Source organism: Lagopus muta, chromosome 5, assembly GCF_023343835.1.
Source record: "Lagopus muta isolate bLagMut1 chromosome 5, bLagMut1 primary, whole genome shotgun sequence".
Classification (NCBI taxonomy): Eukaryota; Metazoa; Chordata; class Aves; order Galliformes; family Phasianidae; genus Lagopus; species Lagopus muta.
The window spans coordinates 53,291,155-53,317,794 of NC_064437.1; the positions used below are offsets into that span (position 1 = coordinate 53,291,155).

A 26,640-nucleotide genomic window follows, 5' to 3' on the forward strand; every position below is an offset into this window, starting at 1 on the left:
TAATGTCATCATCGGCGGGCTGACAGGCGGACCCGCGCAGGGAGCGCTGGCGACAGACCACATCCGTCAACCTAATATTTCCGTGGCTGTGGGGATCGGCCGGGCTGAGCGCACGCATTAAGGCGCTTATGGGGGAGAGAGAGGGAAAGGAAACAAAAAAAAAAGCTAAAAAAAAAAGCTAAAAAAAAGAAAAATAGAAGAAAAAAAAAAGGAAAAAAAAAAAAAGAGCCATTGTCATTCATTAAAATGTTGGCACGAGCGAGTCACTGCAGGGGACACAGCCGTGGCTTTCTGCTGGAGGACGCAGCATCTCCTGGATGGCATCTGGGGCAGCAAAAGGTCTTCGGTAAGAGGGGAGGAGATAAGTGGGATGGTTCCCCCCCCATGTCCCACCCCAAGGGTTTGTGACAAGGCTCACTGGAGGCGTTGGTGGGATGAAGTGAGCAGCCTCAGCCCCATGGGGTGGTGGGAGGGAGGGGAAACCCCCAGTCCTCCACCAGGGACCTGACCCCAGCTTGCTGCTGATGATAATTTGTGGTTGGGAGCACTCAGGGCTTCGCCCCCCAATATTTGGCTGTTTCCATGGAAACTGGGGGTGGGGAGAGGGAGAAAGGTGCTTGGGATCATGGGTCTTCATGGGGGGGCTGTCATTTTCAGTTCTTTTCTATTCTTTGGGTAATAACGCAGAATAAGGATTTTTAATTTAATGTCTGTATTTCTAATGCCTCTGCAGGGCATCTGGGGGCTTTCAGCAGGTGCTCCCAGCCAATTCTGCCCACTGCCTCCCCAGCTCTGCCCTGCACATCCCAGGACATCCCACCCTCTCCCAAGTTGGGAGTTTGGGGTTTTCCCCAACAGCCGATGGGGAAACTGAGGCACTCAACACCGCACCCCCAGTGCGCTCCCACCATAAAATCGCTGCCCTCTGCGGGCCGACCGCCTTTTGGGAAGGATTTGTTGGGGGTGGGGGGATGGGAGGAGTGGGACACGGCTTGTGTGCGGCGGCAGCGATGCGCTCCCATAAATCGAGAGGCAATAGCAGCAGTGGGGGGGGCACGGAGCACCCCTGCCGCCCCATCCCTGCACTCCGCAGAATCTCCCGCTCTGCACAGAGCGCAGCGTGGAAAATCCCCCGGCGGGGAGTGCGGACGCGTGTTCTTTGTAAATGAAGAACATAATTAACATTAAATTAAGGTAATACAAATGAAGACAACACAGCGCCTGACAGGATGAGTGTTTGGGGAGGCAGTAGAGAGAAGTGATTCATATTTTTAATTTACTGTACAAATAGACTAGCAGGGCTGGGGGGGGGGGGAAAGGGCCATCCGAGTGGAGTGGGGATTTCTTTTCTTTTTTTCCTTCTTTTCTTTTTTTTTTTTTCTTTTTCTTTTTCCCACTGTTGTTTTGCTGTGCTTTAAGCACACAATGACTATTAAAGTCAACTGCCCATATAATAGGACATCTCCTACATGAGCGCTCTCCAAGAGGCAGCTTGCTGCAGCCATAAATCCCGGCAGTGCCATCTGCTGGCGCGCACCTCGCGCCCCGACCGCCCCGGCACCGACCCGCTCCGCCATACGGGATCCTTCCTTCTCTTTCTATAGGGAAGCACGCTTGTGCACGTATAGCTATTTTCTGAATAGCTCATCCTTCAAAGACGCGTTTTGGAGAGGTTGGGATGGGGAGCGTTGGATCCCAGGAAACGTGCTGTGGTTTGCAGTGACAGAAATCTCCGCTCCTCTCCACCCAATGCTCCCTCCCTCAGCACTGGGCACACAGTAGGAAGGCACCCGGGGCAGATCACCTCTGTCTTTGCTAACACAGATCCAAGCAAGGCCGTGAGTACCCTCATGGCACTGAAGTCACTTCTCTGTAACACCTCTGATTTTTTCAAAGCCTTCCCCTCACCATCGCTGTGTCATCCCCTCATCCTCAGTGCCCTCTGAGTATGGCTGAATCCTTTTGGTGGGTTTGGGCAGTGCTGGAGCCCTGTACTTCTCCCAACCCCATGAGGGATTATTTAGAACTACCACATTGTTTGAGTTGAAGGAACTCTTAAATGCCACCTGGTCCCATTCTCCTGCATTGAACAGGGGCACCTACAGCTTCGTCAGGTGCTCAGAGCCCATCCAGCCCGACCTTGGGTGTCTCCAGGGAAGTGAATGTCCCCACTCACCCCCTCTCTGGGAGACCTGTGCCTCAGCCCCAGTTCACTGGGCAATTTTGGTGGTAGGAGGTTGTTTGGACTCGATGTTAGAAATCTCTTCCAACCTTAATGATTCTACAACATGACAGCAGGGCTCGTGGGTCACACCGGCACGCAGGGGTCGAGGGGTCACTGCTTGCCACGGGGAGGGCACGGGGCATCTCCCAGGCTGCCCAGCACGCCGGGTGGGAGAGAGAAATAAATACCAGAATAAATAAATACCAGTGGCAAAGAGGCCTGAAATGATGCTGTCATTTGCTGGGAATGAGAGACACAAGTGTAATTTAGGTTTTGATATTATGAAAGTCTCGCTGCTCTAAAACAGCAGGGCACTCAGTGCCTCATTAATAAAGGATAAACTTGGAGTCTATTTACAATGCACTTTTTGGGGTTATTTACACTCCATTATACATATGTAATGCTGCACATATTTACCGCTCTGTTCTGCTGCCGAGAGCAGCCGAGTCGGGAGGGGGACGTGGAGGATGCTATGGGGCCGTGATCTCTGCTTCCACGGTGTTGGACCAGGCAGTAGGGATCCATACGGACCAGTCGCTGCTCCCATGCGCATCGTCGGGCTGCGGGTTGGCAAGACGTCCAGCAACACCCACCGTTGTCCCTGCTCCCCTCTCAGCACTCACTGGGGCTCAGGGCAGGCTGTGCTCTGAGCCCTCCAGGCTGCTCTCCGTGGCCCCGTATCCACGGAGCCTCAGCAGCCCCGCATGGCACGGTGGGGTGAGGGGTTGGCGGGCAGCAAAGACACGGCTGATCTCCACGAAGGTCTTGTTCTTGGTCTCGGGGACAATGAGGTAGACATAGAGGGCCACCAGCAGGCAGATCCCACAGAAAACCAAGTAGGAAAAGGCACCGGTTGACATCTGGGGACAAGGAGAGGGAAGGGTTGGGGCGGCTGGTCTCGGCTCCTGGGGGAGCAGAGGGGTCAGGGCCATCCCAGAGCCCAACCCGAGGCCATTACCTGCAGGAATGGGAAGATGAAGCCAATGGTGAAATTGCAGAGCCAATTGAGAGAACCCCCCAGGACATAGGCAGCCGAGCGGTGGGACTGCGTGAAGAGCTCGGCTGTCATCAGGAAGGGGACGCCAGCTGCAGAGGGATGGTTGGGTCAGTGGCAGGGGACCAGGATGTCACGGCCCTTTGGGACAATGGGATGGGTACTGGACCGGGAAGCTTCAGTCCTGGTGCTGTGCTCGGGGTCCCAGTGCTGGGGATGCTCAAGTCATCCTCATGAGAGGTGCTCCAAGGAAGGAAATGAACAAGCAAGCAAAAGTGATAATAACTCCAGGAGGAGTGCAGCCCCCGATGGACTCTTACTCACAGCTCGCCCAGAATAGAAATATGTATATTTTTGTTATAAAAGTCCTATTCATCATTGTTTGTGAACAATGAGCCATTAAAATCCTAATTAAAGATGTAATTACAGTGAATAAAGTCTGGGCTGAGGATGAATTATAGATCTGCTAACGGCTCTGCTAATACATCAACTGGGTAAAGCAGGGCAGGTTCTGTGCCTGAGGTCTGGAGCACCCAGCTCTGTGCTGTCCCCTGTCCCCAGCCCCGGCCCCACAGCCCCCAGGCCCACCTGGCCCCATGCAGAACCCAGCGATGATGCCCACCACGCAGGCGACGGCGACGTAACGCATCCAGGGCAGGGCAGTCTGTGGTGGGACACGGGATGGTGGGACACCAGTACAGAAGAGAGATGGGTGGTCCGGGGCAAAGCAGAGCCAGCTCAGGGAGCACCCATCCCATCCACTGGAGGGTTGGACTTGGTGATCTCAGTGATCTTTTCCAACCTTAACGCTTCTATGCATTCTATGTCTGTGATTCATCCTTTCACCACCCAGCCCTCATTAAGGGTTGCCCGGGGTTGGAATCTCATTAAGGCACCCAAGGCCCATGGGATGGCAATGTCCCAGCCCTACCTGAAGCAGCAGGCAGCCGGTGATGCCTGCCAGGCAAGTGCCCATGGCACAGAACCCAGTGATGATGAGGGGCCGCCGGCCCAGCTTCTCAATGGTGAAGCACTGCCAGGGGAGAGCAGAAAGCAAGGGGACAATGGGGATCCCACGGTGGTGGTGAGGGTACACTGTGGGTCCTGGTCCAGCTGCAGGCATGGAGTGCTCCTGGTGGCACCTCTATGTCCTCATTCAGATGTATGTCCTAAAATTGAGCCTTCTCACCCCATTCTTCCACCCCGTTTTCCTGCCACCCCCCTGCAGAGAGTGGCACAGATGGTATATGGGGTCTATCTGACCCAAGGCTCGATGGCGCTGGGTGCTGAGGTCTGTCTGTCCATCCCTCACTCACCCCAATCAGCCCCGCAACAACTTCAATGGCGCCGGTGCCCACAGTGGTATAAGGGATCTGGGATTTGGGGATCCCTGCGTTCTGGAAGATGGTGTTGGTGTAAAACCAGATCTGCCAAGGAATGGACTCAATGTGAGCGGGGGCACAGAACTCTGTGTCCCAGCAGAACCAGGCTTCAGGACCAGGACTCACAGCATCGATCCCTGAGAGCTGCATGCCCACATTCACCACCGCCACCGAGAGGGTCTGCCAGCGCACCGAGCCGTCCTGCAGCAGCTGTCGGACAGAGAGCGTCTGCACCGAGGAGAGGGACTGCTGCTCCTCCTTCATCTCCTCCAGCACCTCCTGCACATCAGGTGTCCCCAGGAACCGGTGCAGCGCTGTGGGTGAGGGTGGATGGGTCTCATAAACACGGCATGGGGGGATCCAGTGGGCCGTGCATCCCTGGGAGTCAGGGAGATGCCCTGACACCACAGTGATGGGCACCGGGGAAATGCTATGGGATAGTTGAGTGGGAGAGAAGATTTGGGTTATACGGGGTATGGGGGCTGTCAGGGTAGTGTGGTAGGACGCATACACGCAGGTGGCTCCCCCCTAGGACAACCCTCACCCTCAGTTGCCCCACAGACATCATTCCTCTCTATCAGTAGGAACCGTGGGCTCTCTGGGAAGCAGTGCAGCAGCAGGAGCTGGAGGGAGGCAGGGATAGCCACCACCGCTAGGAACAGCGGCCAGTACCTGTCCTGGGGAGAGCAGAGATGGAGATGTGTCATGGGGAGGGCAGTGCAGGGCCTGCGGTAGGGGCACAAAGGGGACATTCCATTGGGGGGTAACCCTTTGGGAGGGCATCCCACTGGGGGACATCCCATTGGGCAGTACCCCATTGGGTGATACCCCATCCTGCTCACCTGGCCCAGCAGCTCAGGCAGCCCCAGCACCTGCGCGCAGAACACCCCCAGGCAGATGAAGATGCTGGGCAGGAGGCCCAGGAAACCCCGCAGGTTCTTGGGAGCGATTTCTCCCAGGTAGAGGGGCACCACGCTGAGACAGATACCTGACAGCATGGACAGCAGGGCCAGGTGGTAGGCAGCGAGGTGGCCACACAGACAACCCCAGACCCTCTCAGGGTTAGGGTTAGGGTCTTCTCCACCCACCTGAGTGCAGCCCAGTGATGGCACGGCCGATGATCACCATCTCGGGGGCTGCCAGCTGTCGGCTGAAGGCCATGAGGCCACCGGCCAGGAGGACGAGCAGAGCGCTGCGTCCCAGCGTGCCGTGCCTATGGGGTACACACAGCAGTGGGGCAGCCCCTACGGCCCCATCTGCCCCGTGCCACCCCCTTACCTGCCATAGCGTGCCACCAGAGTCCCCACCAGCAAAGAGCCCCCCAGCCCGCCCAGGGCGAAGATGGAGACGGTCAGAGAGTAGAGGAGGGTGAGGGGCCCAGGGGGCAGCCCGTGCCCATAGCGCTGGGACCACGTGGCATTGTAGAAGGCCTTTATGTGCTGTGGGGCAGAGAGATGGGCACTGACTGGAGAGGAGAAAGGCGGGGGGCCAACAGCATCACAGCCAGCCCTGAGGCAACAGCCTGAGGGAAGAGCCAGCACTTCACTGTTGGGCAGGAGTTGGGGTCCCACCGCCTCCACGGAGGGATGCAGATCCCGGTGGGGCTGTGCCATCCCTTACCGCCGCTGGCGAGTTCACCACAGCCAGGTTGTAGCCATAGAGCATGGAGGAGCCGAAGGATACCAGGAGGGTGACGGAGAGCAGGGGGCAGGTGAGGCGCTGGGGGAGAGGAGAGCAACAGAGCCCTGTTCCAAGCACATAGCCCAGCCCCACAGAGCTCCCCAGTAGCCAAATCCCAGTCCTGGGAGTTTCCTCTCCCCCAGCCCCCCTTTCTGAGCCCAGTAGTCAGATCCATAGCACTCAGCAGCTCCCGGCTCACGCACACCAAATCCTCACTAATCCCAGTCGGAATCCCGAGCTGGGAACTGGGGGGGGGGGGGTTACACACCATGAGGGATGTGGGGAATGGGGATGGGGCAGCCCCCAACCCAGACCCCTGCCTACCCAACACTCACCCCACTGATGTCCCTGCTGGGCCGCGAGGTCCCCTTCTCATCGGTCTGAGGATGAGGAGGAGGGGAGGAAGGCAGCCCCTGTGCCTGGCTCTTCTCTCCCATTTTCAGATGGAAGGAGGGAAGGGAAAGGAAAAGAAGGAAAGGCAGTCTGAGTATTGTCCCCTGGGCTCATTGGAGGCTTCAAAGTGGGCGGAGGAGGAGTCTGGAACCCTCCCTGCCTCAATGGGGCTCCTCAGGACTGGAGGCAGAGGGTTGAAGGGGATGCCCACATCTCCCAGCACCGCCATCAGCCCCCCACCATCACATCGGGCTGCGAGGCAGCTATGCCCCATCTGCAGTGATGAGGGTAGGAGGGCTGGTGACCCACGTGTCCTGATGAATGGGGGCATCTGCCCTTGTCGGGACCAGGGTGGCAGAGCCCCCAGCCCCAGGGTGCAGCCCCCAGCCCCAGAGAGTAGAGATGCAGCTCATGGCAGCTCAGAGGAATCCAATTTTGCTGCGGCCAGGAGCTGCCTCCCCTGCTGCTAATGAAGTGCCTTTAATTAGCAGCCTAATAGCAAGCTCTTAATTTGCTGAACAGCCAGTCAAAAGGATGGGGACCCCACTAAGCCAGGCTGGCAACAGCTCCAAAAGCTTAAAAGGGACAGGCCAGGCTGGCTGGCCCCACCGTGGGACAGGTCCCTCCACACGGGACTCCCTGTGTCCTGCATTGATGTTCCGAGAGCCCCTCCATCTCTCTCTGCCTCAGTTTCCCCATGTCTTCATTGGGACATCGACCCGCATAGATCTGTGGGACTTCCAGGGCTCTGTCCTCAGAGCAGAAGGACAAGGCTGCTGTCACGGGGCTGTCACTGGATTTAGGAGTAAATCTGGGTTACTGTCACTGGTCCCCAGCAGCTGCTAGAGCTTTGGTGGATGTGCAGGTGGGGACAACGTGGCAGGAAGGGAGGGGGGTGAGGAGGAAGCCTGAGGTGTCAATTAAGGGCCACTGGGGAGCCGGGTTAATTGGAGACACTCCTGCGACCTGACCCGGCGATGGTGGCACAAGGTGCAATGGGGACAAGCGCTGGCAAGCAACCCCCACTGCTCTGTGCTGGGATGCAGCTCAGCACTGCGTCTTACAGGCAGCCCCGGTCCTCCCTGACTCCGTGTGCTTTGGGGGGAAAGCAGGAGCCAGACCCCAATCCATCCCATTCCCTCCCACTCCCACCCCTGCAGGACCGCTCACAGTCACCTCCTTATCTGGGTGCTCTCCCACTGCAGGAAGGCCACGTACCTGCACGGAGCCCTTCCAAGCCCAGGTTTTCCTCTTCCAAGCCCAGCAGCCCTGGCACAGCAGCCCCTCACCTCAGCAAACATCCCCAGCAGCCACGAGGCTCCCACCATTAATGTGCCCAGCAGGCCGACACCGACTGATTTCCCTCTTCCCCAAACACTCCTTGCTGAAGTGTGCATATAAAATTGAAAGAAAAAAAAAAAGAAAGAAACCACCACCAGAAAATTTCATTTTAAAGCCGTGGGTCGATCAAACGCTGTTAATTTGGAGATATGGCAAACATTACTTTCCTTCTCCATTTGAAGTGGAAATAAGGCACACATTTTTAAAAGGAAAGGGTAATTAAGCACTGAATCTATTTAAGATAAGCTGCCTGGCACTCACTCTGTTCCTGCAGAAATTTACAATGAAGATTGCTTTTCTGTCTCAGATCCTGTGCTCCTGGATGTGAAGGCAGAATTGCTGGGAAGTTCTCCAGCTCACTCTGATGCGTTGGAACTGGATGGTCTTTGGGGTTCCCTCCAGCCCCACTATTCTGTGACTCTCCCATCTTTGGGGTCCCTTCCAGCCCAACCATTCTGTGATTTTCTCACCTCAGGGGTCCCTTCCAACTCGATCACTCTGTGATTCGATGACCCTTGTCTTTGGGCATCGATGAGAAGGAGAGGAAGGGTTGGCTAGGGATAGAGCAGGACAGGAACAGCAGAGGATAAAGCAGCACAAATCGACGATGTATGTATTAAAAATCCAACCCTCTCCAAACAAAGCACATGGCTGCTGGGAATGCTGTCACAAGGAGAGATGGGGATTGGAGGTGACAGGACTCCCGGCCCAGCAGAAAGCAGGAGGTTCACCATCTCCATCCCCTGCTGCTTCCCAAGAATGGAGCCAGCAGGGAGAGCGGCAGCGGGCGCGCGGCAAGCGTTTGTTTTGTGCCCACCCTGGGAGCCGGGATCTTAAAACCGCAGTCGCCTTTGTGTTAAAAGGGGCTGTGAAGTAAAACGGGAAGATCTGAGGTTGCCATCCGCAGAGCATTTGTAAGAGAAAGGTATTCTGAGGCCAAGGGTGCTCGCGTTTGAATTGTCAGCGTTTCAGCATCCCCAGCCATTGTGTCGCATGGCGGTGCTGCGATATGTCAATTACTCACTCATTATTGAACAGCAGGATTCTGATTAGCTTATAAAACAAATTTGTGCTTCTCCTACCAGGATCTTGCAAGTGTACCCAGAAAAGCACAGTCTTTATACTTTTATAGGCAAGATGGTTGTGGCTCGGTGCCTCGCATCCACTCTGACTTACAGGGCAGACGCATTCGACCCAGCTAGAGGCCACCAGTCATTCAGTGGAGTTTGTTAATTAAAAAGTATGCTGTGGTTTTAGGAAAAAGTGGTGGTGGTGGGTTTTTTTCCCCCTCTTTCTGCCTTCCAGAGCACAGACAGAGGCCCGGCAGCAGCCCCCAGGCTGGTGCTGGGGCAGGGAGGTTCATGCATGTCCAAGTGCAAGGCACAGCCCTGATGGTCCAACACTGTCCTTCATCCCAAAAGGAACACAGGAGAGGTTCACAGCTTAACCTTTGTATTTGTATTTAAGTTATTTTCTGAACAGTTAAAAAAAAACAAACCACACTGTTACCATGACCCTAGCTCAAGTGAACATTAGTACATTAACTACACATCACCGTAACATAATCACAAAATTCAAAGCACTCGTTACTTAAGAATCCAGATAACAAATATAGCAGAGTAACAAACCGAAAACTCTGGAGAAGCCACGTCCTTCTCCCCCCCCCAGCCCTCAGTCTGAGCAGGGATGCAGCACAGGACAGTTTTTGGGGTGACCACCTACTACAAAAGGGACCCATCCAGCAGTCAGTTACCACACATTAAGGGCTCGTACATCCATGCACATCAGCATCCCTCTGATTTTCAGTGTATCAGTTTAACGTCACTGAAGATTAACCAGTGGTGACAACTCCTGTGAGATATCCACGGGACAAGCAGGGAAGCCCAGCGGTCTTTGGGAACAAGCACAAAGTCACGGGGAGAATTTTCTGACAAGACAAAGGATGATTTATTCTGGCTGTGTATCAAGGCTCACCATGGGAGAGGAGCTCTGGGAACGTGCCAGGAGTTAGGCTACAGTTCATTAAAAAAAACAGGAGTGAGGGGGAAAGGAGGGGAACCAAATCTCAGCCTCAGCAGGCAACCATCCCTCCCAGCCCACTGCTGGGGATGGGCAGAAGGAATGTGCCCGTGGGACCTGCCGCTTCTGTTCTGGTATTAAGTGAGGACAAAGACCGTGGCCCTCACGCCAATCAACCCAGTGGGATGTGCTGGCAGGATGAAGGAGGGATTTCATATGGAGACCTCTCCAGGGACAGCCAGGTCTCCTGCCATTGCCCTTCCTTCTGGGAAGCTGTTATTACTCCCTGGGGAACAGCAGCAGGGCAAGGCTCAGCACATCAGTGCATCATGCATGCCACTGGGAGACCTGGCAAAGTCCTCTTGGTCACTGCAGTTCAGACCTCTCACCCCGTGCCCCCAGTGCAGCTTAAACGTGGGCATCGCTGGACCCACCCACTCCTGCAGGCACTGCTTGATGACCTCCTGGCATTTCTGATGTCCTCACAGTAATCCTTCATCCTCGTGAGCCAAATACATCAGCTAAGAACCCTGTTTTTGCAGCACTGTCCCCGCTCGTGCAGAGCTCCACCTCACCCCCACGCTTCCCTCCTAGCCTTCAGCCACACGGTTCTCTCCTCCTCTCCTCCCCTGGCCTGCAGCAGGAAGGCTGGGGCTCCTCTCCTCGCATCTCTCCCCAAGGAGAGCTGGTAGTGCCGTGCCTCAGCACAAACACCGACTGCATCAGCCACAAGTCAGACCTACAGGTGTGAAAGGAAGGCGCTCTCAGAGACGTGCTGCCCCATCAGAGCCAGGATGCTGAAGGACTGAGAGCCAAGCCTGGAGCCCTGCTCAGACTGAGGAAGGAGTGCGTGACAGGGGCAGGGAACATACCTGGGGCAGGGAACGCGCATGGTAGTCTCCAGTTTTTTCAGTGTTGTTAAAAAAAAGAAAAGAAAAAAAAAAAGAAAACAAGGATCCTTTAGAGCTGGAGCAGGTGGCAGGTAGGTGGAGCACGGTGGTCCAAGTCAGCTTCCAGTTCAGGAACAAGTGTAAAGCATTTCAACGTTTCTGATGATCAGGCTTCTCGACTTGTCACCTGCATCCTTCCCTTCCGGCAGCAGACGTGTCTGTCCCTGAAGGTTACTGGGGAGGAGACAGCCACACAAGTTCCCTCGCTGCAAACTCCTTTGTGCCATTTTCTATTTGCATATTTTAAAGCAAGCTGAATTCCTCTGAAGATGAGAAATATTTGCAGCACAACAGTGTCAAGGAGTCATAAGCAGGAGATGGTATGGCCAGAGGGACTGTCCTGCTTTGGATGCCCCACACCTGCAGCACTCGGATCCCGCAGCGCAAGGGGAAGGCTCTGCGAGCTCCCTGCTTGTGGGAGAAGTGACCACCTCTATGCAGCAGAGGTATTTCATTTCAAAGCCATGTGCAACACTTAAAGCCCACAGACACCTTCAGCCCCTTTTGTCTCCTTTCTGTAGGCAGGTGCTAGCTCTTTTCATCATAAGCTCTGCAATTACTCCAACCTGGCTGAGGGATTACCCATTCAGTTCATGCTGAAACCTCTCTCACAGGTGCTCTTGCCCTCTCATGCACAAGCACACGTATGCTAAGGGGGGAAGTTTGAAAAAGCCACTCTTCTCTGACTCTGGGAGATGTACTTATCAGACTGCTCCTCCCTGTGTGCAAATGAACACCACCAAGTGCCAGCCTGTGGCAGCTTCAAGTTGAAGTTACATCAGTTCACTTCGGTTTCCTTCCTAGCTATCAGAAAACGTGTACAACTCAGGGATGGGTTAAGAATCCTCAGCCTCCTGCAGTTCTGTACAAAGTACCCAGACACAGCCCTTACTTGAAGGGGAGACACCGTTCCTATGTTTGCCAAAAAATGGGAGCTCAGCTGTTGCTCCCAAACTGTACCTTAAAGAGCTTTAGACAGCAGAGTTTGAACTACAGTACCACTTGAAATACCCAGCACTTAGAAGTTACAACACAGCAGCATGGAGCAGCAGGGCTATGACAACCACAGCAGTCTGCAGCGGTGCGCTCCCTGCGCCTGGCCAGCCAGCCTTCTGCTTCTCCCAGATTTCTGCAGACAGTAGAATAAAACACATTTCTGCAGGTGCTACCCACAAAGATGCAACTAAAACATTAGAAGTTCTGCAGCTGTCAGAGGCTGGAGTAACAGATCACTGTTTTCCACAGTAACCTAAATGTGAAAGGCAGAGGACAACCAGACAAGATGAGGAAAGTGACTACCAGATCTGAAGCCAAGCTTTATCCCCTACAGATATGTAACCATGCTGCAGACCTTGTAGTAACTGAACTAAGAGGAACTGTGTGCAAGTAGGATTAAAAATTAGACTCTGAACTTCAACTGAGAGAAGTCTGGGATGTAAACTTGGATGCTCTCTGCTCCCCTTCCAGTTTTGCCCTGGGACTGCAGTGCAGCTGATATGTATAACTGTCTGAAATCCACAGCAACCCTCTTAGACTCAAAAGTAGCATCAAAATTAGTTGCAAATGAATTTATTATTATGATCCAGAACATTCAGGACTCTGCAGAGGTAGGTCATACTGGCAGTGCTACCTGAGCAGAGTAGAGCTAACCTGTGAGATCCTTTTTACAGCAACAGTTCCAACAGAGAACAGGAGTGTCATCACACGCTCTGAGCTGCTCTTTTGAACTGAGGCAGTCTCCAGGCTCAATGAAAATACAGGAGCTGGGTGCTCAGCACTGCTGCCCATGCATTTCAGGACCTGCTTTCCATTCCTCCCTACATCCACTGCCATGTTGTCCATCCTGACTGTCACCAGAACAATTTAAGCCCTCTGGACTGCTCTTTGGGGACTCTTGGTCCAGCTCCTTGCAAAACTTCATTGGTAGAAAAAGCACATCCCAAGCAATTAGACACAACACAACTGCTTCCCTAGCAAAGTGAAACTGATGAGAATAGCTGAATAAAATGTCCCATCTGCCAAGTTCCAAGTTTAAAGGGTGTTAGAAAGCCTGTTTAAAACCCTTCCAGCCCAGAAACAAAGGACCCTGTTTCCTACTGCAGGACTGGAGCACCTCCCCACTGAAGCAGTGAGGGTTATTCAAGACGTGGGCATGGCCTGGAATGGCCAGGGACTGATATACACCCTTTCCTGATCCAGTTGCAGGCCTGCTGCAATTCCCTTCAGCTCAGTAAAAAGAGGTATGTCACATCAGATCTCTGTCTAGTTCAGAGACATGCAGAATTGTTTCACACGTCCCTCTCCTCCAGGGCTATTTTTATCTTCTAAACAACAGCAATTTGCAAAAGACTCAGCTAGGGAGCAAAGATCCAGCTCAGCTACCAGCAAAGGGACAAATCATCCCGTGTCCCTGAACCGCAATGCAGCACGCACACAGGTTAGACAACAAAGGCGATCCTATCCCTCCCACCTCAGGCTTTTTAGCAAGGCCAGCCCCAGAAATGTTGCAGAACTGCTAACCTTACTGCCTGTGCTCACGGCCACCACTGCCCACCTGCCATCACCAGGGGACCGTGCCTTTGGATGGAAAGGCAGGGGCATATCCAGCTTGCCTCCTTGCCCCAGCCTCAAACCTCAGCCAGAGCAGAGAATGGTTCCTAAGCCACCGGCAACACACTGCCTTCAGGGAGAAAAACGGGGGTCAGATTGTCCTATGCACAAATGATTCCTTTGTTAGTGAAATACTGCCCTCAGACAACGCTGCACCAGGACAGGGGGAACTGGACATCAGCCCCAGTCCCTCATGCTTGGGACTTTGGCAGAGGAGAGCTTAACTTTTCACTGAATAGCATTCCTCAACCAAGCAGATGTTAAAGGAGACTACAATGCACATCCAGCTTTCAGAGGGTTAGCAGAGCAGGCAGGAGAGAACAGAGATGGATTTGGCTCATCACAGTCAAATTTCAAGGGTCCTCTCTCCAAAAGAATGGTCAGAACAGCCAAAAGCTGCAGTGGTGTGGGGAGTGAGGTCTGGCGTTTCTGTCGCTCTTCAGAGCTGAATGCTTTACAAAGGCCTAGCAATGGAGATGGATTTCAGCGGGAGAGCAGCAGCCTCCTCCCCACCCACCCTCCCACCCTGAGGTGACTCTCCCAGCAGGGTGAACTGTGGCTGTAAGTCTTCTGCTTAACAGCAAAGCAACACGTTCTGGCAACATCTTAAATATATTCACAGGACATCTGTGACTGGGTTTGGAGGGAAACCAAACAGGGTAAAGGGAAGGGGAGTGAATAGGAAAACGGGGATGAGGGAGGAAAGGGATGGATGGAGAGGTTTAAAAATGTTATTAGTTCACGAAAGATAAAAGTCATCTTCTGATTTAGCAGCACTTTAGCAGTCAGCCACGCTGAGTAGACCCTGTCTGAGATCAACCGCATGCCAACTTTGTTCCAGAAACAAGTCTGAGAGCCTTCTCTCTTCGGCAAGTATTGGTTACGTGGATAGTTCTTTTGTCCTGGCATTGGCAGATAATATAAATACTGCAGCTTAAATGAGTCCTGAGAACAAAAAAGAGAAGAAACCAAACAAACCCCATTTGTACTAAGCCTTTCAATGATTGAAAATAACGTCTTACTGATCAGAGTGTTTGAGAAAATCAAGGCAGCTGATGTGACAGCCCTGACACATCACTGCGTATTTACTCATCAAACAAGATATAAGATGTGCTCCAGAACAGAGCATTTTCATGGAAAAATGTCACTGAGAACACTCCCTGCAGAAGCCTGCCAGCTCCTCTGTCTTTTTTCTCAAGCTACTAACAGCAGTGGTACCCATCACAGTGGGCAATCATGCCATGCCACTCTGATTACAGACATCAGATCCACTCTGCAACTGACCCAAACTTAAGAAACACAATTTCCTCCCCATACTATGTTGGCCAAGACAAAGGGATAAGGCAATAAGCAAACCAGCCAGGCTCAGACATGAGCAATTTACACCCATGCTGTAGCAAAAGAAGTGCTGGGCCCAGTTAGTAAATGATTTTGCATATTGATGCACCTCGACTTAATTTGCCCGGTCTTGTGCCTCAGTGCCTCCTCCCTTAGCCAAACAGTTCTCTTGAATCAGCTTGCTGCAGAGTGAGAAGGATGGTCACCACTTCAGCAGGAGGGAATAAAGCTGATGCCTCTTGGCAAAACGCTCCTGCCTGGTGAAACTGCCCAGGGTCAGGCCATCTGCACCTCTTGTTAGGCAGCAGCTGCTCTACTCGCTCTGCAGAAACCCTTCCTCCTTCTAGACAGCAGTAATAGCTGATTTAATTATTGATGATGATGGACAGTGGAGGAGTTCTTCAGGGGAGCTCACGGACACCGCATGTCACAAATATTTGGATAAAGGCCTTCTTGCAAGGCAACAGAAACCACTCCTTTCCTTTTACAGGACACTGCAGTTACTGTCCAATCAAAATGAGAAATACTGATAGACCCAGCTACGTATTCGAGCTGCATGCTCACATTACATCCAGTGTCATCTCTGAGATAATTTTTACCTGTGCGAGTGTGAGGTACAGTGTACTGTTATTTATCTTGAGATGTAGGTGTATGTTCTGGATGGGGAACGAGTGGATTCTGCTTGGGCAGCTGGGTCATTCAGAAAATCCCAGATGAGGATGGTGTCATCGTGTGAGCTGCTGACGATCTGGAACTCGTCAAACTGAAGTCGAAAAACTCTTCCAGAATGCTCCTAAATGGAAGACACGGCATGTGAATTCACAAATTCTAGCATTATATTAATTTCTCAGTCAATAAACCTCTTATGACACATCGTCCAGCCCCAGAACTAAACCACCCTTGGTGAAACAAGCTTGCTATATCTGCATTCTTGGCTCGCCAGGAATTTTACATTACATTTATCGCATTACTCCTTCAGTCCCCATGAATGCACTGTGAACAAACCGAGCTCCCTCCACCATACAAGGCAGCCTTGTGAGGCTGATGGGAGCAATGCCTGCCTTGTTCTTTGGCTCCTTCCTGAAATCACGGTGTTCCCAGATGCAGTAGGTTACAGGGGGATTAGGATTTTTCAGTCAAGGCTTGGCACCACTGCTACTGCTCAAGAGGGGAGAGCTTAATACTGGAGGACACTAAGGAGCCTGTTGTAAAGTCCAGTGACACAGTAATAATTCCTCTTAAGTAGTTCTAAAAATATGATCTAGAAAGAGCATTCTTTATAGCCTGCATTTTGCTCAGAGGCTGAGTGGAAATGGCATGATGATTTGGCAACAGTTCAGACTATAATTAACAGAAGGTAGCAGAAAGATCCTGGATATCAAAAAGCAAATCCACTAGGCCTTCCCTTTTGTGCTAGGCACTTTTTCCTGGTGCTTACTGCCACAGGAGTGAGCAGCATTCTCCTGAGGAAAAAGAGGACACCATGCAGGCAGGACAAGCCCTCTCTCTCTAATACATTTCTCTGTGGTTCCCTGTGGCCTAAGGTCAGGAAAAAATGCTTAGAAGCATTTTATAGCTTTTTCAAATATTTGCACAAAAGAGAATTGTTAGCTACAAAAAAGGAAGCCTGTGTCTTATGGCACAGGACTCTGAAAATACAGCTTGGTTTGAAAGCATGGAGAGAACAGAACAGCTGCCTTAAAGGGAGCCTCTAAAGCTCCAAATTAAATATACACACTCCAAAATCAGATTCTGTTTTTATGACAATTTTGTTATAGAAGCCCAACCATTGGGACCTTCCTGATCTTCTGACCCAATAAGTGTACCTGATAAGCACTTCATGGGCTTCTACTCAGTTCCAAAAAGAAAAGTATTTCCAGATCTTGTTTTGCATCAGTGAAGCAAAGCAGCAGTTGCTAAAAAAGTACCACAACAATAACCAGATCCACCGAGGGACCCTTAACAAAGGCACCAAGAGAGAGGTATTTCTACAAACTGTTCTGAAAAGTCCTTTTCCTCCCAGCTCCTGGAGGCTAAGTCAGACTGCCCCAGAAGTTCCACACAGCCCTCCCCAGCACGGTTGCAGTGGCAATAAGCAGGCTGCACGCCCTGAGCTCAGGCTGCAGGGAGCTGGGCCCTTCAGCTCAGAAGGAGAGTTGTGCTGTTTGCTTATTCTGCGCCTGGAAAGCTTCTGTGACACTTGTGTGGCCGCTGCTCCAGCTCACGGGAGGGACCTGGCATGCAGCGAGCATTTGTTATCTGTGCACTTTCCTCCTACTGTTTGAAAATTGAACACGAGCAGCAGGAGACTCACGATGTTCATTGTGCAGCCAGGTTTAATTTTGGAGGCCGAGAGAAGAGAGGGAAAAAAAAAACAGCTATGGGTAAGCGTGTATAAGGACGCCCTGTTGCCATAAACATGAAAAGCCCTAAAAGCACTACAACAGCCTCCTCTGCCCCTCCTCTTCTGGCTTCCTCCATTGCTATCAGAAAGGGATTTATGAGTATCCACGTGTTGAGATTCCTACAGTGTTTCCATCCCACCGCTTCTGATTTATAATACAATTAGCTGGGGCACTCTGGCTGTCCACTGCTGGAAAATGCAGAGGAAATCGCACCAGTGAAATTAAGTCTACAGGTTACTAGGCACACATTTGTCTCGGGCTGGAGCAGAAACACCACTAATGTCACGCTGAAGTCTTGGACTCCTGGGATACGTGTTCATGGGCACAGAGTTATTCCACAGTTTGCAGCTGGGTGGCTGACGACAAAAGGGTTTTCTGGACTTCAGCCACAAAACTATTTGTAGTTTTCTTCGGCTACCAAGGAGGTTTTTCAGCACAGTACCTGCAGCCATCCAAGGCTCTCACCGACTCTTACTTTGCAGCTTATGGTCCAAATACAGGATTGGAAAAGAGCTAGTGTGGCTTAATGACCTACTGCCTGTCAACCCTCAAAGCCTGTGCAAAATGTGAAGCAAAATACTTTAGTGAAATCTACAGCAACTGTAGCAGTTTGGGTGGTAGATGAGGGTGTGGGACAGCTAGAGCAGCAGCAGGTCTGATGTCCACCACACTCCAACATCATCCAAAAATTTATTTGCTAAAAGAAAACAATAATTCATTACTTCTTTTTCAACATGGATTCAGCACTGGACCAAAATCTTTCTGTAACCCCGGCGTAAGTCTGTCAGAGCAGAAACAGCAAACATGTCAGAGGAATGCTGAAGGAATAGGAATAGGAAGCACCCCATGGCCTTGGCTGTGCTGGTGTTTTTGTCACAACCTTCCTGCATCATTCTAAGATCAGTGCAGAGCCACTGTTAAGCATGATGGTGAATGCTGTGAACACTCATGCAGTGACATTTTTATCACGCTATCATCAGACCTGCGCTAAATATCACTGGAGAGCATCAGAAGCTGCTGTTTAAGGATGAGGCAATCTCACTGTCTGTTCCAGTCCGTAGCCCTTCTCTCCTTAAACACACACAAGCCACTGAAATGCAATGCAAAGGTTGCTTTTGTGTTCTCCCCCCTCCTCCCTCAAATTTGAAATTTACTTTTCTTTAAGAAATTCCCTGTCAACAGCTCATGGGAATAGGCCCACTAAAGTAAAGCCACTAACACATGGATTCCAAAGTCTCAAAAATGACTTAGTTTTTAACTTCCAAACAACAAACCAGATCTCTAGAAATGACTTCTGGATCCTGCAGGCTGGTGCTAAAATAACTTGGATTTCTGAAGCTCAAGACAGCCCTGAGCAAGAACATTTTCCTGCTCCCTTTCCAGCACCCCTACCCAAAGCTCTTACCACAAGGGTTCGTAAGCAGAGTGTCCCTGCTGGAGCACGGGGGTCCAAAGCAGCCACCAGATCCCATACCTTAATTTTCCTAGTAGTGAAAAAACAGAGAAACACCATGGCTCTGTTAAAAAGAAAAGATGAAGTGCTCACAGAAAACAAAAAAAAGCAGTTAGTGCAGCCGAGCTGATACAGCAGCTCAAGGAAAGCTACAGAAATCTTTCTGCTCCTGAAATGTGGTTCTTGCTCTTCTCCTCTGTAATGCTCATACAGCTTCAAGGGAGAAAATAATACGCTGTTGACAAGATAAAATATAAAAAAGCAGGCAATAATAACTAAAAGAAACATACAGGAGGGTTAATGAACACTAGTCCTAGTGACAAATGGATCAGAAGACAACCACAGAAGGCAAACACTGTTCTTAGCAATGGTTGAGCTAGAAGATGTTTCGGATCAAATCTGTCTGATATTCTTAGGAGCTAAAGAAATGGACCACATGCATCAAATCCCACTGAGTCTTTAAAAAAGAAAATACAACACCGGGTGTACTTTGTAGAATCAGCCTGACTCACTGGCCTTGACCAGGACCTCTGGGTATGAGGGACAAGAAATTTAATTTCTGTGAGGAAGATCCAGCAAATTCGTATGAGAGACACTGAGAAAGACAGGAGGATCCAACACATTAGCTAGCCTCACCCATCGTACGCCCCGCTGACTATCCTCTTGTTGTCAAAGCGGATGCATCTCACCAGCTCTTCGTGGCCTTCCAGAACTCGCAAACACGCCCCACACTCGATATCCCACAGCCTGGAAGAGATCAGGAAGAAGCACTGAGAATTTCTGATCATTTCAAAGAAATGTTTGGTCTTTGCTTGTAGTTAATGAAAACTAGGAAATAAAGTCTATGATGAAGCAACAAAGAACAAACAAACTCCTTTTCCTGCAGTTCAATAGATGCCATGTTTTTCAACAAGACTCTGTCACGTGGCAGCATCATATGGGGGATTACCCAAACATTTTAAGATCAGCCACGCTCACCATCTACTATCCTCATGAGGAGCCTGACTTTATTTTAAGTCAGTTTTTCACAAAAGTGTCTTTCTTTGATTTGAAGATGTTAAGTGAGAGAGACTCATCAGTCCTCCTGGAACCTTGTTCCACAGGTAAAAGCACCTGAACAAGGCACACGTCCCTGTCTATGCCTATTTCTCATTTGGAGACTAACGTCAGACGAATTGTGGATACAGTAGTGAAAGGAACTAACAAGCCCTTTATATTTGTCACTTTCTCCCACTGAAGGTGTATTTGCTCTGTAATGAAGACAACTTATGCATAAGCTAAAATGGGCATTTTGTGTTTATTTATTCATAATGCATTTTCTTCCGGTGGTCAAACCATTTTTTAAGAAATAAGCCTATATGCTTTTGATACTTTTGTCAGCTCTTTGAGGGGATTGCCAGTTAGAACAGATGAAGAAAAATCATTTGCCAACATGAACTGAAATTCTTGACTTGTATCACCTACAGGTGTTCCACCTCCAGATGACATAAACTTGGTTCACAACAAAAGGAATCTTTCAATGCCAGTATCTGCTGAGGCTCTGACACACAGCTGAGAAAAAGCAGTCACAGATGTTTGTGAATGCTCGTTCAATTAGAGTTCAGACTGACAGGGACTGCATGGTAGTGAGGTTCATGGTTCACGGAATTTGTCTGGATGACACCACACAAAGAAGTACAGCTGCTGTGGGGTCAGGTCACTTTTCCTTGAGAAACTAAGAGAGATAAATCGTCCCCACATATTTCAATCCTGAGGTCCCCCAGGGAATAATCCAGATCCCGTGGATGTGTGCACAAGGATGGTGGGTAATCATTTCATCTGTCCTGCCACAACAAGCTGCTCTCGCTATGGACGACTGGGGAATGAACAGAACTCTTCCTATAACTGTACTGGGTAAGGGTTAGTTTATCATAGAATCATAAAGGTTGGAAAAGCCCACCATGATCACTGAGTCCAACCATCAACCCAACACACCATGGCCACTAAACCACGTTCCTAGGTGTTACACATCTGAGGCCAAAGAGGAGCAGATGATTCCTCAGTCTATGAAGCTGAGTGTTCATCAGTCTGTGAAGACTCCAATGGTTTTGCATTAGCACCAGCACCAGTTAAGGTCAGAGAAAATAAACCCATGGTAAAGTTCAGCCAAAGGCACTCTGGCTGGCCAGAGAGCATTACGTCTCCTGCCAAGGACTGCAAACAGGATGCACAATGCCAGAAGTGAATTGGTGCAGAAAGGTCTGAAGCGCAATCTTGTGCCAGGGACTTTTGTGCCATGTGTTTCCACCCCTTGCCATCAATCCTGAGGTTGCCAGCAGCTTGGCAAGGCTGCATCACATTAACTTAGACTTGTATTATCAGGTTCTAGTTTGAGTTTTCACCTGAATTTGACTGTGATTAGAAAAGATGATCGCAGCCCTTAGCTCTGAGAGCAATGGGCTTCCACACACAAAAAGAGTAACTGCTGTGTAAGAACAGCATTTCTAGAATTGGTTCCAAGGGAACTTTCCAGATTTGGTAAGCTCCTCAAATTTCTACTTCTTTAAATAGTCAAAGGATCAAACAGAAACAAGACTGCCCTTAGGCTTGAGAACTAACTTAGAAATTTCGCTATGAAGTGAACACAGGCAAAGGAACAGCCACTCTTCCTTCCCAGAGCTTTGGGAGAACTTCTATAGTAGAACATCTCCAATTACCACGGCCTTTACTTCTCTTGACCTCCTGGCAGAGTAGGAAGATGAACAGGAGGCAGATGAGCCTGAATCCCCTTCTTCAAGAGTCCAGCAGCAGATCCTCGTGTGCACACAGTGGTGGTTGAATACATGCACATACGTGCACCCATGCCAGCCCTTCATTTAAAAGTGAACACAGAATGATACAGCTCATTTTTTTTTGCCTTGGCACTAGTGGCTAAGATACTTAATTGACTGGATTAAAAATATATATATATTAAAATGATGGGCCACTTTCTTACTGGTAAAAATCAGCACAATAACAGTGATGCCTATGTAGCTGTATTCTTTCACACTTGCGAGAACTCTCTCCTAAACCAAAAACCTAAGTCATTTTTATGCATGGAGTCTCTCTACAGAAGAAAGATACTGACTTCTCAGCTACTTCCTTAGATTCATGGTTGAAGAATGAGTAATCACACAGAGTCAGCTCCTTTTGCAAAAAAAAACAGTTTCCCCGTAACCGAGGAATGGCCAACTTCAAATTCAATACCAGAAGGCAATCCCTACTAAAGGCCAGCACAACATCTGGTATTTTACAATGGATTAAAATCAAACATGCAAAACACCAAGCCACCCACAGAGAGGACTTAGTAACCTGCCCTTGCTTAATCACTCTTCCACTGACATGTGCCTTCTGCTAATGGCTGGGAGAAAGCTACGTGAACAGGTAAACCTTGTGCCTTGCCCACACACAGCTGCCAAATCTGACTTCCATTAAGATTCACTGCCAACATTCTTGAAATTCTAGCACAGTTTATCTGTCAGTTAGGGATTTTGTCCAATGTAAGCATAAAAGTAATCACACTCCTCTTTAGCATTATCACTACACTGACATTTATTTTTATTAGTATTACTCATATTTTAGATCCTTCCCTAAATGGTGTAGCATTTAACTATTTCTTACTCTGAGACCAAGTTTCACAGTACAGAAGCAGTGGGTTATTTTTTCCATCTGGAGTTTTTACTGCATATATGGTGCTACTCTTACACAATGTCTATTAATACTTATTGCCTTGATAAAAGGACAGAAGCCCCAGCTCTCTAGCTCATGCTCTCAGGCAATCACACACTAAAACCTAGTGCAACAATCCAGTGATGACCATCAAAGGACCACCATTTTCCAGAACACAAAGCACAGAGAGGCACCGTTTTGCAAGCAAAGTCCACAAACATCTGCATGAATCATTCTCACTAAGGAAAATAAACTCCGACATCAAAAGTGAAGACTTTCTGCTTAGGCTGTCCAGACTTCCAGTTTTATCAGAAGGAACACAATTCTTCAAAGCAGTGAGCAATACAAAATGGAGGCTCCTCTTCCTCCTGCTTGAACAACAGCCGCTTCCCCACACAACTTACACTCCCATTCCAGCTTGCTCAGTACACCCAGAGATTAGTGGGACACCCCTCTGCCAGCAGCTGCTGGATGTAGGCAGAAATTCTGGCTCACGATACCAGAAGGAGTTAAATCTCAGATTGCAGCAAGGGCAGCTGGAGAAGTGCAAAAGGCAGCAAACTGAACTTCATGCTCTAAACCAGCTGTTCCAAACTTAACCCGGTGCCAAGTACCACAAGAAGAGCTTGGCCAGAGCCCAGGAGGATTTCTGCAGAGGATTAAATGCCTCTTACTGCAAATCTGACCCCTTTAACTAGACACATAGCCCAATTAAAATATCACAAGAGGACATCACAGAAAGTGTTACTTGCCAGCTCTTTCATACACCAGAATTGTCAGAGCAATGCAACTTGTTGATTAGTATAGGACTCCTGAGATACAGAGAATGAAAGACAACACAGTAAAACAGACTTCTAATATCTCTTCCCAGTAGTTCCCAATGTTCTCTACCAAAGGAAGCATATTTCAAGGAAGACAAGGGTACAGAGCACTTTGCTTGTCTAACCTCCATGCATCCCAGGGATTCAGAGACAACATGCTTGCAAAGAACTCTGCAACGGGGAGTGTGTCTCTCACCTGATAGTATTATCTGAAGAGCCGCTCACTACTAGCCTGTCTCTGTACTGCAGACATGCAATGCCTCGTTTGTGGCCATTTAAGGTGCGCACAAATTCGCAGGTACTAGTGTTCCATACCTGTGACAGGAAAGGTGAAACCACACAGAGACAAAATTATTAAGAAGAGACTAACAAAAGATGGTATCTGTATGATACAGAGGTGCACCTAGAATGTTCTTAATTGAACACACTTCCGTAAGAACAGGAAAATTACCCCTCTGATGACTTGTGACTATTGCCTGAAAGTGTTCACAGCTTGGGACACAGCACATAGAAGGTTTTTGTCATACTGTACTAGAATTAGCTTCCAAAAACAGTCTTCGGCCTGAGAGTGATTTAGTCTACACAGGAACTGGATTTTCCTCAGTTTTAATGCAGCAGATCCGGATCATAGCAGTAACACTCAAAGGACTCCTACTCAGTCACCTTTGCTTTTGCCCCCGTGTTGCCTTCTGACGACTCTTTGTATTACCAATGCTGAAACAGATTGTGGAACCAGTCAAATTGAAAAAGAACACAGGGAAAAAGGAGTCCTTTTTCAACTGCATCTGCACCGGGGTCTGACTTGCCATACAGCTCTGTCAACGAGACACACAAGCTCAACAGATGAGGGATGAGTGGAAATGAGCAGGAAGAATACTGCTTCTAAAGGAAGATCAGTGTAATAACAGCCAAAGACTGTTCCTTGTCTGGTCATTGCTTTTTGTTAGTAAATACTCAATGCTGCAAATAAACAAGCCTTCAAAAAAATACCTCACCTTTATGGTTCTGTCACCTGACGCTGATACGATGTACTTGTCATCAAAGTCCACTACGTTGACAGCAGCACGGTGCCCTACGAGCACCCTCCTCAGGGTGATGTCTGTTGGTGAAGCCATGTCCCACACAGCAATGGAACGGTCTTTGGAACACGTCACCATCATGCCGTTATTGAAGCGGAGGTGCAGTACTGCTTCACAGTGGTGAATCAGTGTGTTCAGCATCTCGCCTGCGTTCACGTCCCACACCCTGCAGTTTCAGATTTCAAACCAGAGAGGAGAGAGTTAAAAGAATGTACAGTAGTTTTTCTGCAGAGGGAGAAAGGGAAGGGGAGAGGTAATTAACTCTCTAGCAATATTAGAGATGCAAATGCCACAGGTTATAGCTAAATCTATTAAATATTTCATTAAAAGATATGTTACATAAACCTGTTGATTACGCACATATTGAGACAGTCCAGCAGCCAAAATCCCTGCAATGCAGTTAACACCATAAAAACAACCCAGCCAGAAAAACAAAAAAAAATAAAAAAAGCATTCCTTAATTAAGAGAATTTCGTGCTCAAGAAAAGGTATGAGATTGACAGCCCTAGAGACTGACGTCTCCTGGTCAGGTCAGCCTACCATTCTCCATTCCCAGACACTGACTGCTTAAACGTGACCTGTGGAGAAGGAAGTTCAGAGATAGGTTTCATTTTTTACTTCTCTCACAGGACTATCATCTCATAGGATAACTTACACAGAGGCGAAGACAAGGTTATGCCTTTCAAACAAATGTAATTGCTACAAGTTGCACAATGGGCTGCTTTTACTCTGCAATGCATCTGGTACACAGCTACATCCTAAGAATGTGCTGAATACCCAAATTAAGACAGAACATTCATGTTGATTTAATGTTATTGGAACCAACTGTTTGTACCGAAAGATCATTTAAGATGAAAACTACTCAAAGGCTTCATATGGAACTTCTAGGACTTGAAATTAAGATTTTAATCCTCAAAAACGTTTTGGGCTGTCCTGTTTGCAGGCTTTTTTCATTCTCCACAAAGAGATTTCTTTTGGCACTATCACACCTGTATCCCACACACACTGTGTGAGAGCAGAAAATGGCTGCATCATTAGGCAGATCACACTGTAAAAGCTGAAACTTTCCTCTGCCAATATGGTGAGCAGTTAGAAAAGGCAAGATGTGAGAAAGGATTCTAATGCCTCATTTTCTAATGCATAGAAGCTGAAGCAAGTCAACTTCTGGTTTATAAATGAGAAAGGAAAGTACACTTCCAATTACAAAATGCAAAGTTAAAAAGACTGCAGACTGCAGACCTGAGCCATTAGCATACAAGCAGTTTGCAGACAAGGTTGCCAAACTGAACAGGAGCTGGAGACCTACTGACTTCTCTGGACAAGTGCATCCCTGAGCTCTCGGAAGCATTAAGATCCCATCTGTACTGTCTATTGGACAAAGCCCCTCTTTTTGAGGAGACCCAAGGATAAAAGTGATGCATCCTATGTGCCCTGGGGGTCTGCACAAACGTTTATAGCTACAGTGGAAAACAAAGTATTTCTGGGCAAGTAGCCAGTCTGCAATTTGGCCTTCCTGGCCTGATATGGAAAATGATAGTGTTTGTTACAGAAATAAGCATCTCCTTTTGCAACCTGTATTTAGCACTGAGCAGTTCTCACACAAAAATTCTGGATTTCTACAAATATTAGGATCCCAAAACCTAACAACACCATACATGCATCACGTGTAAAGTACTAAATGAAATGGTCACTCGTTTAACAGTGGTAGTTTGCATGCAGCACAGTGATAACCATGAGCAGCCTGCAGCCATAGGAACACATGGTAATAGCTTCAGAAAAGGCCATTGGCACAGCTTTTTTGTCATCTGTAACTTCACTGCATGGGCATCGCTGATTCTCTGACAAAAAGAGGATATGCAACAGCATGGAGAAGACAGGCTTGCTCCTCTGTGTCCAAGTTCATATTGCAACTCACTAATTCGAATGTGCCTGTATTTACACTGCAGGATTTAGGCTCTCTGTGATCCTGTAATATGTCTAGTGGACTTTACATCTGCATAGTGAAAATGTGCACTGCATGTGCTGACTTAAGTGTCCAGCCTCTTAATGAAGACTGGAAAGGAAACAAAGTTAGAAAGACCAGGAAGAAACGTCATGCTGAAACTTAATTAAAACTCACAGGAGATCTAGTCACACATCTTTGTTAAAATTAAGGGACAACAGCTGACTAATCCTTCAAGCTTGCTTTGAGTACTTAACCAACTTTAAAAAGTTATTCCTATGGAGGATGTAAAAGCATTCCCAGGGAGTGTCCAAACAAGCAG

At 49.1% G+C, this 26,640-nt stretch overlaps 2 protein-coding genes across 14 annotated transcripts in view; both read right to left on the reverse strand.

The window, feature by feature from the left end:
- Positions 1-2,373: 2,373 nt before the first annotated feature.
- LOC125693210 (solute carrier family 2, facilitated glucose transporter member 5-like) lies at positions 2,374-9,184 on the reverse strand. Its single transcript, XM_048944819.1, is given in 16 exon segments — positions 2,374-2,726; positions 2,729-2,780; positions 2,902-3,084; positions 3,183-3,310; positions 3,807-3,882; positions 4,150-4,251; positions 4,535-4,645; positions 4,727-4,914; positions 5,145-5,277; positions 5,443-5,588; positions 5,689-5,813; positions 5,879-6,039; positions 6,221-6,319; positions 7,892-7,941; positions 7,944-8,091; positions 8,093-9,184. Coding segments are annotated over 16 exon segments (1,764 nt in total). The 5' UTR covers positions 8,123-9,184; the 3' UTR covers positions 2,374-2,694.
- A 4,940-nt stretch (positions 9,185-14,124) lies between these two features.
- Positions 14,125-26,640, reverse strand: part of BTRC (beta-transducin repeat containing E3 ubiquitin protein ligase) — a 107,366-nt gene continuing 94,850 nt past the window's right edge. For all 13 annotated transcript variants that reach the window (XM_048944815.1, XM_048944816.1, XM_048944814.1 and 10 more), the window contains 6 exons: positions 24,293-24,542; positions 23,494-23,612; positions 19,426-19,536; positions 18,742-18,820; positions 15,531-15,724; positions 14,125-14,538 (listed from right to left, as the gene is read on the reverse strand). In XM_048944815.1, the coding sequence (XP_048800772.1) occupies positions 15,563-15,724; positions 18,742-18,820; positions 19,426-19,536; positions 23,494-23,612; positions 24,293-24,542 (721 nt within the window). In that variant the 3' untranslated portion in view covers positions 14,125-14,538; positions 15,531-15,562. The remainder of the gene's footprint in view (positions 14,539-15,530; positions 15,725-18,741; positions 18,821-19,425; positions 19,537-23,493; positions 23,613-24,292; positions 24,543-26,640) is intronic.